General features: G+C 47.9%; 1 protein-coding gene across 1 annotated transcript in view; it reads left to right on the top strand.

Annotated features, from left to right (window-relative positions):
• Window positions 1-12,602, top strand: part of LOC141257813 (pecanex-like protein 2) — a 1,433,759-nt gene that overhangs the window by 471,527 nt on the left and 949,630 nt on the right. The window contains exon 12 of the mRNA XM_073672817.1: window positions 6,282-6,453. Within this exon, the coding sequence (XP_073528918.1) occupies window positions 6,282-6,453 (172 nt within the window). The remainder of the gene's footprint in view (window positions 1-6,281; window positions 6,454-12,602) is intronic.

The raw sequence follows: 12,602 nt of genomic DNA, 5'->3' as shown, positions 1-12,602 counted from the left end.
CGCTCAAGACCAGCTGGTGTTACCACCTCCAAAGAAAATGATGACCTGCCAATCACGCTGGCTGTTGCGGGTAAAGAGGTGGCAGGTCTGCGCCCCAAAACAGGTGTGACTGCTGTCCCCCCAGTCACAGAGGATGAAGAGGCCGCGGATGCACAAGATATGGCAGACGGTGGTTGGCCCGGCCGGCTAGACCGCATTGTAGCACACTGAGCTTCCCACTGCAACTTATGCTTCATGTCCATGTGCCGGTTCATGCATGAAGTACTCAAACTATGTATTTTTTGGCCTCTACTTAGCTTTTGCTGACAAATGTTACAGATAACACGAGTTGGGTCATCTTTATCGATCTGAAAAAATGCCCAGGCTATGCAAGGCTTAGCACCCATGCGACCTGAAGAGCCACCACGACTTGTGGTGAGAGGCAGAGTTGTGTTTGAGGATGCAGTTGTTGACGTGCTTCCAGTACTACGTCTCTGTCCAGGAAGGCGCAACCTGACCTCGTCGTCACTAGCATCTTCCTCCACCTCCTCTGCTGACCTCATCTCTTGGCTGACTGTGGGTTGACAGTAAGTGGGCTCTCCGACCTCATCATCATCACCCTGTGCGTTATCACACCCGTCGTCCTCAGAGCCAACCTGTTCCTGCCCTGACAAAAAACTAAAGTTGTCGCTCCAATCAGGTATTTGAGTCTTATCATCGTCTTCCTCATTGTCTCCACCAACAGGAGTTACAGTTTGGGAATGAGGGTCTACATTATGGTCAGAACCTTCTGCGTCTGGTCCTGGATCCGACTCATAAAGATTCTGGGCATCAGTGCAGATCATTTCCTCGTCTGGATTCACAGAAGCGCTGGAGTCGACCTCTGATTCCCAGGCTATAGTATGAGTAAACAGCTCTGCAGACTCAACCATCTGTTCTACCTCATACTCAGACGGGCAGCTGGAGATTTGGGAGCTGTGAGGAAGCAAGTGCGATTTGGGTGACACCTTTGAGGACTGGAGTATTTGTGATGTTGAAGTTGATGTGGAGGAGAGCCCACTTAAAGGAGCACTTGATATCCGTTGAAGCACCTGCTGTTTTTGTGCCTCATCTGGAATTTGTAGCGATTGGCGTGGCCGTAAGAAAGGGATCTTATCACATTGTCCGCTAAAAGAAGTAGACATTTTAGTTTGGCTGGAAGATGGTCTTTCTTCTGCACCTACCCCACGGACACAACCTTTTTTCCCCTTCCCAACACGCCTATTCCCCTTTCCACCAGCAGCAGGCCTTTTTCCACTCATTTTGGTGGTTAACTAATTCACAACTCTGGAGTTGTTTGCACAAAAAAACAATGGATGGTAACCGAGCAGAGCTGAGTGGCCAAACTGTGGTATTAGGCCAAAACTATTGGCTGGGTTAGATGCAGAAAAAAATTATTTTTAATTTGCAACCTGATGGAGGTCAGTATAGATGGACTAATAGACCAAGTCCCACACACCGCTAGAAGCCCAAATATTTTTTCAGAGCTAGATGCAGAAAATTTTTTTATTCAATTTGCAACCTGATGGAGGTCAGTATAGATGGACTAATAGACCAAGTCACACACACTGCTAGAAGCCCAAATATTTTTTCAGAGCTAGATGCAGAAAAAAAATTATTTTTAATTTGCAACCTGATGGAGGTCAGTATAGATGGACTAATAGACCAAGTCCCACACACTGCTAGAAGCCCAAATATTTTTTCAGAGCTAGATGCAGAAAAAAATTATTTTTAATTTGCAACCTGATGGAGGTCAGTATAGATGGACTAATAGAACAAGTCCCACACGCTGCTAGAAGCCCAAATATTTTTTCAGATATAAATGAAGAAAAAAATTATTTTTAATTTGCAACCTGATGGAGGTCAGTATAGATGGACTAATAGACCAAGTCCCACACACTGCTAGAAGCCCAAATATTTTTTCAGAGCTAGATGCAGAAAAAAATTATTTTTAATTTGCAACCTGATGGAGGTCAGTATAGATGGACTAATAGACCAAGTCCCACACACCGCTAGAAGCCCAAATATTTTTTCAGAGCTAGATGCAGAAAAAAATTATATTCAATTTGCAACCTGCTGGAGGTCAGTATAGAAGGACTAATAGAACAAGTCCCACACACTGCTAGAAGCCCAAATATTTTTTCAGAGCTAAATGAAGAAAAAAATTATTTTTAATTTGCAACCTGATGGAGGTCAGTATAGATGGACTAATAGACCAAGTCCCACACACTGCTAGAAGCCCAAATATTTTTTCAGAGCTAGATGCAGAAAAAAATTATATTCAGTTTGCAACCTGATGGAGGTCAGTATAGATGGACTAATAGAATGATGCTATGCCCAAAAGATTTTACTTCACTAGGTGCAGTAAAAAAATTGGTATTCTATACACAGGTGGTATATCTTGCAACACAGATAGGCTACTCCACTGACTAACACACTCTGCAATAGGCCAAAAAGGATTAGCTTTGCTAGATTCAGCCAAATGCTGTGAAAAAAACTTGCACAGCACTGGCACAGACCTGCCTGGCAAAAACTGATAGGAACTCATGTAACCTAGTCCTGAAAAGGACTCCAATTACAATTAGTCTTTACTCCCACAATCTATCTATTTAAGAGCACAGACCTGCCTGATAAAAGTCGTAGGAAATGCTGTAACCTAGTCCTTAAAAGGACTGCAATCACAACTATTCCCTACTCCCAAGCTATCTGTATATTTGTGCGAAAATTGGCTTGAAATTAACAAGGTATAGCGCACACAGCAACAGCGGTGCCGTCTAACACGCAGCTGCAGCAGTGAGAAAATGGTGGCGACGGGGAAAATGGCTTGGTCTTATAGGGCAAGGACATGTGACATACACTGCCAATCACACATGCCCTTGCTTGTGTGAAAAAAAGCACTTCGCTCCGTGTGTGCGCTGCTGATAGGCTGACAGATTGCACCTCCCCACTGCAAATGCGGGAAAGAGAAAAAAAAATGGAGATCTTCATTGTTCCTGCAGAGATCCATCCCCTGCCCCTCCCCCCGCCCCGCTGTACACTCAAACTGCGTATTAACATTAATTTTCATCATTACTGAGAAAAAATCCAGTTATGATTTTGGTGCACGAACAGTTATCGAACATAACCTCGAACAGCCGAATTTTTCTCAAATTGTTCGTGTTCGCCGACCGGCTCGAACACCGCCCAAAACAGCTCGAATTTGAGATTGGCGAACAGTTCGAGTAGAACAACGCTCATCTCTAATTAAGGCATTTAAGTGCATCTTGGTGGGAAGGTGTATATAAATGATTGGCCTTGCCGTGATGCACCGAGCTCCTGTACTTGGTTTGAGCAGTCATTCTGTACTGACAGAGTCCCTTTAATACGAAAGTGATTGTCTGTTACTTTTATATTGATGGCCCATTCTTAGGATAAATCTTCAATATCAGATCGGTGGGACCATCATACTGTGTTGTGGTCACTCTGGGAGTATCATACTTTGCAGGGGTACTGTAGGGTCATCATACTGTGCATGTAGAGGGTACTGTGGAGGAATTCACTGGAAGTGTATCTCACTGTGACCCCGCCGAATATTACTTTCTATTTTTTAGGGGGTGAGGGCCCAATTAGGACTTCTGGTATTAGGCCCCATGATTTCTATGTACACCTCTGGCAAAATATCAATCATGTTGAGCTAGATGTGGAAAAAACAGAGAGAAATAGCCCCAATGACATTTCTCCCTTTGCTTGGCATGGCACTCTTTAGAAATACATTTACTCAGAACATAGTTTATTTTAATAATGAATCTATAAGATTTGGTTGCATCCTGTAGTTAAAAGGGTTGTTGTCCAGGCAAAATTAAAATTTTACCAGTGGTTTAGTATATTACAAAATAACAAACAAACTATACAAATCCACAGCACTTACCTGCACAGGTCGCTCCATGTCTGTGTTACTACAGAAGGAAGTCATCACTCCTTAAAGCGGCAACAACACTGCTGGGAACTTTGTCTGGCTGCCCTGGTCAGGTGATTTTAGCAGCATGTCATCCGTGCCTTCAGTAATGACAAGTTGCCTAAGACACCATGTCTGCTAATCACTGGTCACATAGATCCTGCTTGCTTTGAATGGTGATTACTTCTTTCGGGTGTAAATGCAGACCACAGAACGGCCTGCACTAGATCCTATTAAGTGCCGGTAGGTGAGTATAGCTTAGTTTGCTTGTTCTTTTTTGACCTCTTAATCGCCACCAATATGCCTTTTTATGGACCTGAAATATAAGAGAATAGCATCCCTGATGGGTGAAAATACAGCATTTATCAGCTGTACACTGTAGGTGACACCCTGCTGCATCAACCACAATCTCTGTTAGCATCAACCATAGCCGCTTAACCCTCTATATGCTGCTGTCAATAATAATAGTGGCATCTAAATGGTTAACAGTGAGCTTGGGGGCTCCCTCTTTAACCCCATGGCACCATGATATCTCGATTGTGTGGTCTTGATGCTTGCCATGGCAATCCACAGCCTTAATGTTGGCCAGCTTGCAACATTTTAGAGGTAACAAAAAAAACGAATTTTGTAAATTTCCTTGAAAAAAATGAATTATTGCCGCTAAATTTTTAATCCTTTTAACATCCTAACAAAATAAAAGGACATTTGACAAATGGTGTTGATGTAAAGTAGACATAATGTGAATGTTATTTATTAACTATTTTTGCTTAGTATGACTATCTAGATTAAAGGTAAAACTATTCAAAGTTTGAAAACTGTTAATTGTTTAAAATTGTTGCCAAATGTATGATATTTTCATAAATAGGCGCAAAACATAACCTAAATTTAGAATTTGTCATGAACTGTCTCAAAATCAGAGTTATTGCCGCACAAAGTGCCACATCAGATTTGAAAAAATTGGCTTGGTCATTATGGAGTTAATATACCACGCCACTGGTGAAATTTTCATTTTGCTCAGATAACCCGTTAACTGTATCTGTCTTACCATGTTCCAAGATCTCTTGATTTTAACTCGGATTTGCAGGACCATTCTTCACTATCCGTGAGCCTGGGATTCCTGTGAGTATCAGGTGATATGAACTAATTATCTTTTTTCAGTCATTCTTCACTATCCACTTTTTATCGACTCTGATACTATGCTTTGAAAATACTAGCTAGAAGTCATCAGGGGTGGTGATAACTCTCCGTTCCATCGGTGTAGTTCGGTGGAATCTTGCAGATTAAGCTGACAGTCTCAACCGGTTGCCATGTCCATTCCTATTCCAGTTCTTGGCTTCCACTTTATTGATAGTATCATGAAGAGGAATATGGTTGTTAAGGCTATTATTTACAAAAGATGAAATTGTAACATGAAACGCGAACTTTGTAGCATATAAAATATCCTCCAGATTTCGTCTCCTCTACCACATTTACAGCGTCAGCATGCAACCCTCCTTCACTGCCAATCTTCCAATATTTGGTGCAGGTGACTTCAGAAAACAAGACCGAATATAGCATAGCCCAACCAGGTAATAGCTATCCAAGAGAGGATTTTATTACACTCCTAGTCCCAGGAACAAGGTGATAAAATTGCAATATAAAAGCGATCAGAATAGAGATATGCGGCACACCAATCCTAGTCCTATCAATGGATTCATTTCCTCCCCTTCTGCTACATAGAATCACTGCGCTTTAGATGTACAAATCATTTGTGGGTGTCATTAACCTCATCGCACCCATTAGAAGCTAATTCACGAGTTTCCTATATCCATCTTGCAATGAAATGTCTGATTGGATATTGCATTCTATATAAAACCTTTGCACACGACCAGGCAGCCACCCCAGATGAAGTATATGTGCAAAGTACATGTTGGGTTTTGGGTGGCTGCCTAATCTTATGAGCATTTTGGCAATGTATCAGTTTTGATTGTTTATCTTGGAAAGGCTATTCCCTCTATTGCTCTCATATGTACCATATGTATATTTATGTATATAAAAACGCTATTTTGCTTCATATTGCCTCACACAGATACATTTATTATATCTGTAATGTATTGGTTTCTCTGTTCAGACTGACTCCCATTTTTTACTATTTCTACCTTTGTGCTTTTTTAAAGAAATAATAAAGATAGTTTTATGTTTTACTAACTTTTTCTCCTGCAATAATTTTATATTAGTAATCGCTCTTCTTTTGCTTATGTTGCTGTGATATCCTGCATTCAATAGTGGATGTACAAAGGTAAAATAATTTTTTTTTTAATCTGTTTTATTTATTTTAATTTTTTACCAGGGCTATAATCAAATAATAACATACAGCAGACCAGTCTATTTTTGTATTTTTTGTGGACTTATTCTATTGCTGGATGCTGGAGCTAAACTCACTGAGATGCAGTTTCCTACAATGTATGGATTTCAATTATTCTCTCCAGATTTGCTTAATACAATAAGAGATCAAATTATTGGTAAGTCTGTTTTGATGTACATAACGAAGTATCAAATGCATACCTTCACACACATTTTTTTTTATTGTTCATTTGTTTACTAAATACAATGTTAAGCAATGTTCTAATCTATATTAACCCTTTCCCTGCCAAGAATGTATCCCATGAGGCAAATCTGTTTTCTTGCTCCAGGGGCAAAAATTCAGTTTAGCACACCTCTCTCATACATAGCTTAAGCAGTTTGAGTAGTCGTATGACCGTTCATATGCGATTTGTGACGCGCCCCCTGGGACATATTCCTGTTTGAGGGGAATACCCGGCACCGGATCAGATGGGGGGTTGTAGTCTCCGAGCGGCTGTGACCCGGTCCCGTGCCCAGGGCGTCAAGCTAAGTGTTATGTGGCAGTCCTTACTGATGTTATTAAAGTTCGTTGTGTCGACTACGCCACCCGTTGTGATGCGGTCACTGTGGCCGCTGCTGCTGCAGGGTCCGCTGAGGCTGATGGTGGATGCGCAGCTTGGTGGGATAACCCCCAACGGGAGGGGTATAGCCTCAGAGGGGACAGGCGCAGAGGATGGGGGTTGTGGTGGTGCGGTGCAGCCGGTAATGATTACAGACTCGGGTAGTGCAGTTAAGGGTCTTTACTTACTGCAGATGTTCCTGGTCACTCTAGCTCCAAGTGACCTCCCGAGCCGTGCTGCGTCCACCAGGTCCTGGATCCGGCCAACCCCCAAACAAGTCCGGAGCGTGGCCCTGAGCTCTCCCTCTGTCCTTCCTTCAGCCGTCCCCACCAGTGATTCACCTAAATCCAGCTCCCTCGGGCCTTCTGTTGGGCAACCTTTGGCCTCAGGTTCCCTGACCCTCCATGTGGTGTGCCTTCAGGGTGAATGTAGTGGGTGACCGTGACAGACTCTGCCCACGGTCTCCGGTCTCTGGCTGGGGAATGTCTTTACCCCCACCAGCTTGGGTTCCGGTACCCTTCTGCTGACTCCTCACCCGGTGTTCTTATTTGGGTTCTTGGGTCCCTTCTTTGTCCCCCTCTGGGTCTTTCTGTACTCCACTCTCTCACTCTTCAGGCTCAGGTCTGTTCTGCTCCCTTGCTGCAGGCTGACTTCCTCTGCAGCAGACTTACTCTCTGCGTCTGACCCTGATCTTTGATGGTGCCCTCCTTATATAGCCCTCTATGTGTGAGCTCAGGTGACCAGCACCCAATGAGCTCCTACCACTACCCAGACTGCTCCCCCTATCTGCCCCTACACTACATGGGATGTTCCTCCCCCCTCCCACTCCAGCCAGGAACAGGCTCGGTCGCACCTGCACATTTCTAAGTGGGAGTGCCGTCGGCCTGCTCCTCTGGAATGGGATGTATGTAGTGCATGCAGTCTATCTGAGCTCAGTTCCACACTCCTTCCTTACCCGGGAGTGGAATATCACACCTCTGGGTTGAGGTGCAATACCCCTGTAGCAGCCGAATCCTCAGGGTGCTACATTCCCCCCTGGTAAATCACAGCACGTCCTCGGGCTGCAAAGACAAAAAACACCAAAACATACAACATTTTATAAACATGTAAAACATATTAAATATTATACGAAATACTATATAAATATATATATAAACTTTTTCAGGTAAACAACATTCTCGTCGTCTCTTTCTCTCTTCTGTTCCTCTGGTCACCGTGCAACTCGTGACCAGGTAGAGTGCGACAGTCTTTTAGAAAAATGGTTTTTCCTATAACACCGGTAGGGGGCGCTTTAGCAAGCGCAACTATGTACAGGGAATTTTGGCCGTTCTCAGTCCCCGGCCAGGTAAAGGGAAAGGGATGGCTGCTCACAGTCCTCAGCCTGGTATGGAAAGGGTTACAGGTAACAGTTCGCTGGTCCCAACGGGGACTATTTTAGCAGCAACAACAGTTCCAGTTTCAGTTTCAGTTCCGATTCACTGTGCCCCGACAGGCAACTATATACAGTCTCCTGCTCTGCCGCACTCAACGGCGTCTGCCTCCTGCTCTTATCTTACGGCTGGTGGTTTCTTCAGACCCGTCCGGGTCCTCTTGCTCCTCCTCCTCGCACCGCAACTCCTCCTCCGTCAAGCGATGCACGTGGAGGGCGTAAGGTCCCTTGGCACACTTGTGCCGGGTGAACGTTACCTCATCACCGACGTAGAGGTCACGGCCTTTGTGACCCTCTGGCAGGTGGGACTCGACGTCCCGTCGTGTAACGAAGACGTCACCCATGGTGTTCCGGTCCCTTATGAAGCCCCACCCATGCTGCGCATTAAACTTTATTACCGTCCCGATGGTACGGGGACGATCTGCTGCACGGGGGTCCCTTCTGGTCCGACTCTTTTGCTCCGCGCTGCGGGTCTGGGCCCATTGCTCTTTGGCCTGCCTCTCCTCCCGCTCTCTCTTGAACTCTGCCAGCTGTTGACGGCAACACTCTGTGCGCGCTGCTGCAGCTGCCCGAGTCTCTCCGGTGAACCCCATCAGATCTTCTCCCTTGGGGTCCCACGCAAATTGAGCCTCTTCTAGGGGAGGCGAGATCCGAGTCACGGGCTTTGGAGCCGGGATCAGGGGCTCACACAAGGGCCCTAGTCTTTGCTGCCGCTCTAGCTCAGGGTACCCTTCGGGCCAGATGAAGGGCCGCCCGTCCGGCCATGTGAGCTGGCCGAAGAGGTCCTCCCCCAGGTGTGGCACCCTTGGTATTGCGGGCGCGGGCGCGGTGGTGATGGCGCCCGGGTTGCCCAGGCCTTGCAGCCAGGCCTGGGGCACCTGGAAGGTGAAGGGCACCGTTAGGACGGCGGCGCCCTGGGTTACCTGGCCTTGCGACCAGGCCGGAGGCTCCGCGGAGGTAGATGGCTCTGCTTTGGATGCGGCGCCCGGAAATGCTAGGCCCTGTGACCAGGCCGGAGGCTCCTCTTCCGGCGCCACGCTCCGGGTCACGATGCGTGACGTCATCGGGGTCGCGACGGCGGCTTCCGGTCGGGGCCTAGTCGGTGGCGATGTCATGGCGGTCTCGGGTACGGCCGGGGGACCTTCGGGCTCTGCGACGGGGAGCTGGGGCAGGTAAGCGGTCTTCCGGTATGGGGTATAGGCATCCCCCTTACCTGCTGCCATGCGTCTCGCTCCCTCTTCTGCGCCGTCTCCGGCCTTGGGTCCTCCCGCGTCATCCGCAGAGGCAGTCGATGTCTTCTTCCAAGGGAGCGGGTTAAGTGGACGGGTTCCAGCTTGCTGGGCCATCTCCCGGCCCCACTCCGCCAGGATCTCCCTCTGCACTCGGGCCATCCTTCCCGCGAGGCCCTCCAGGGCACTCCGCGCGCACTCCCGATCTCGGGGAAGCTGCGCCAGGATCTCCGCTAAGCCTAGCGGGGTTGTTGACTCCAGCAGGCTCCTGACCATCGGGTCGGTGCTGCTCTGCTCTGCTTCCGGCAGGCTCCTGGCCAGCGGGCCGGTGCTGCTCTGCTCTCCTCCTTCTTCCTCCAGCAGGCTCCTGGCCAGCGGGCCGGTGCTGCTCTGCTGCCGCTCCATTCCCGGGTCTACTCTTTCTCTCCTCAACTCCGGGTGAGCTTCTCCGCTACTCCTCATTAGACCTCTTGCCTCCGGGTGCGCTCGTTCTACACTGCTCCAAGCGACACCCATCTTTTCTCTTCTCTTTCGTCTCCTCCCACTTCGAGGGCGGTCCCGGGGCAACTCGGTGACTGTCAGCTCCAGGGGGAGTTCTTTCACGCTGACAGACACCTCCAGCATCACAGTCTCTGTTGGTGGGGGCGGTTTCCACTTTTGGCGCCATTTTCTGTCCCGGCCCACGATGGGATGTGGCCTCCTGCCCTCCTTTGGCACGCCCATAATGGCGTCCGCTGCTCTTCCAAGGCGGGAAATCTGCGGTTTTGGCGGGAAGCGTCGCCCAGTGGCGGGAAACTCTGCAGATGGCGGGAACAAGCTGGAAATGGCGGACAGTCGGCGGGAAACGACTGGTGATGGAGTCCGATGACGTGGACCCTCCGGAACCGGCGGGAGACTTCTTTCTGAGGTAAACTTGCACTTTTCTTCAGGCACGCAGTACCCGGGTGTTGCGGGCACGTAATCCTGCCGACTACGCCAAAGTTGACGCGCCCCCTGGGACATATTCCTGTTTGAGGGGAATACCCGGCACCGGATCAGATGGGGGGTTGTAGTCTCCGAGCGGCTGTGACCCGGTCCCGTGCCCAGGGCGTCAAGCTAAGTGTTATGTGGCAGTCCTTACTGATGTTATTAAAGTTCGTTGTGTCGACTACGCCACCCGTTGTGATGCGGTCACTGTGGCCGCTGCTGCTGCAGGGTCCGCTGAGGCTGATGGTGGATGCGCAGCTTGGTGGGATAACCCCCAACGGGAGGGGTATAGCCTCAGAGGGGACAGGCGCAGAGGATGGGGGTTGTGGTGGTGCGGTGCAGCCGGTAATGATTACAGACTCGGGTAGTGCAGTTAAGGGTCTTTACTTACTGCAGATGTTCCTGGTCACTCTAGCTCCAAGTGACCTCCCGAGCCGTGCTGCGTCCACCAGGTCCTGGATCCGGCCAACCCCCAAACAAGTCCGGAGCGTGGCCCTGAGCTCTCCCTCTGTCCTTCCTTCAGCCGTCCCCACCAGTGATTCACCTAAATCCAGCTCCCTCGGGCCTTCTGTTGGGCAACCTTTGGCCTCAGGTTCCCTGACCCTCCATGTGGTGTGCCTTCAGGGTGAATGTAGTGGGTGACCGTGACAGACTCTGCCCACGGTCTCCGGTCTCTGGCTGGGGAATGTCTTTACCCCCACCAGCTTGGGTTCCGGTACCCTTCTGCTGACTCCTCACCCGGTGTTCTTATTTGGGTTCTTGGGTCCCTTCTTTGTCCCCCTCTGGGTCTTTCTGTACTCCACTCTCTCACTCTTCAGGCTCAGGTCTGTTCTGCTCCCTTGCTGCAGGCTGACTTCCTCTGCAGCAGACTTACTCTCTGCGTCTGACCCTGATCTTTGATGGTGCCCTCCTTATATAGCCCTCTATGTGTGAGCTCAGGTGACCAGCACCCAATGAGCTCCTACCACTACCCAGACTGCTCCCCCTATCTGCCCCTACACTACATGGGATGTTCCTCCCCCCTCCCACTCCAGCCAGGAACAGGCTCGGTCGCACCTGCACATTTCTAAGTGGGAGTGCCGTCGGCCTGCTCCTCTGGAATGGGATGTATGTAGTGCATGCAGTCTATCTGAGCTCAGTTCCACACTCCTTCCTTACCCGGGAGTGGAATATCACACCTCTGGGTTGAGGTGCAATACCCCTGTAGCAGCCGAATCCTCAGGGTGCTACATTTGCATACTTACAGTCACAAGTCAGCTAGCTGCTTATCCTAATTCTCTCAATGTTCATGGAAATACAACAGCCCCTGCTTCATTGAGAGAAACAAGAATAGAAGCTAGTTGTCACGTGACTGTAAGTATGAAAATTGCAAGTGAGTGGCCATGTGATGATCACTGGAACTGGCAAGCTGAGCTGAATCCTGACAGTGAGTGTATTAAACACTGTTAGGATTTGGCATGCTAAAGTGCTTAAAGTGACAGTACACTAAATCTGTGTATATGTGAGTACTGTAGTGTTAGTATGTTAATATACTCATTTAACCCCATCTTCTCTGGTATTCCGCTCCGTTATGCTTCTGTTCTGAGTGACGTCATCGCTCTTCAGACTCAGGGTGACCCTGTGATCTGTGTGAGCCAGAAGTCTCTTTTACAATGTGAGTCTCTGAAGACTCGTTCTGAAACTTACATTGTAAAAATAAGCTCTGGGACACACAGAGCACAGTGTGACCTGGAGAGTGTGAACAGCAGTTATGTCACTCAGAAGAGGACTGAAGCAGCCCTGGTTACCGAAGAAGACAGTGGTAGGTATATTACCACACAAAAAACTAGAATACCTACACAAACACAGATTTGGTGAAATAGAAAACCTCATGGGCAATTTTAATTATATAATAAATGCTCCTAACAAAAATACAGATGTAGTAACCCTTAACTTGTGAGTCTGCACAATATTTTATTAGTATAGTCATCTATCACATTATCTGACAAGTTATGGATTACTACTTATATACAGAATCAGAACCGATAACAGTACAGTAATACATCACCAGAACCACCATCAGTACAGACATACTGTACATTACT

Source organism: Phyllobates terribilis, unplaced genomic scaffold, assembly GCF_046119375.1.
Source record: "Phyllobates terribilis strain yellow unplaced genomic scaffold, ASM4611937v1 Scaffold_3__8_contigs__length_932513732, whole genome shotgun sequence".
Lineage (NCBI taxonomy): Eukaryota > Metazoa > Chordata > Amphibia > Anura > Dendrobatidae > Phyllobates > Phyllobates terribilis.
Note: the sequence above shows the minus strand (reverse complement) of the source record. Positions and strands in the feature narration are given on the sequence as shown.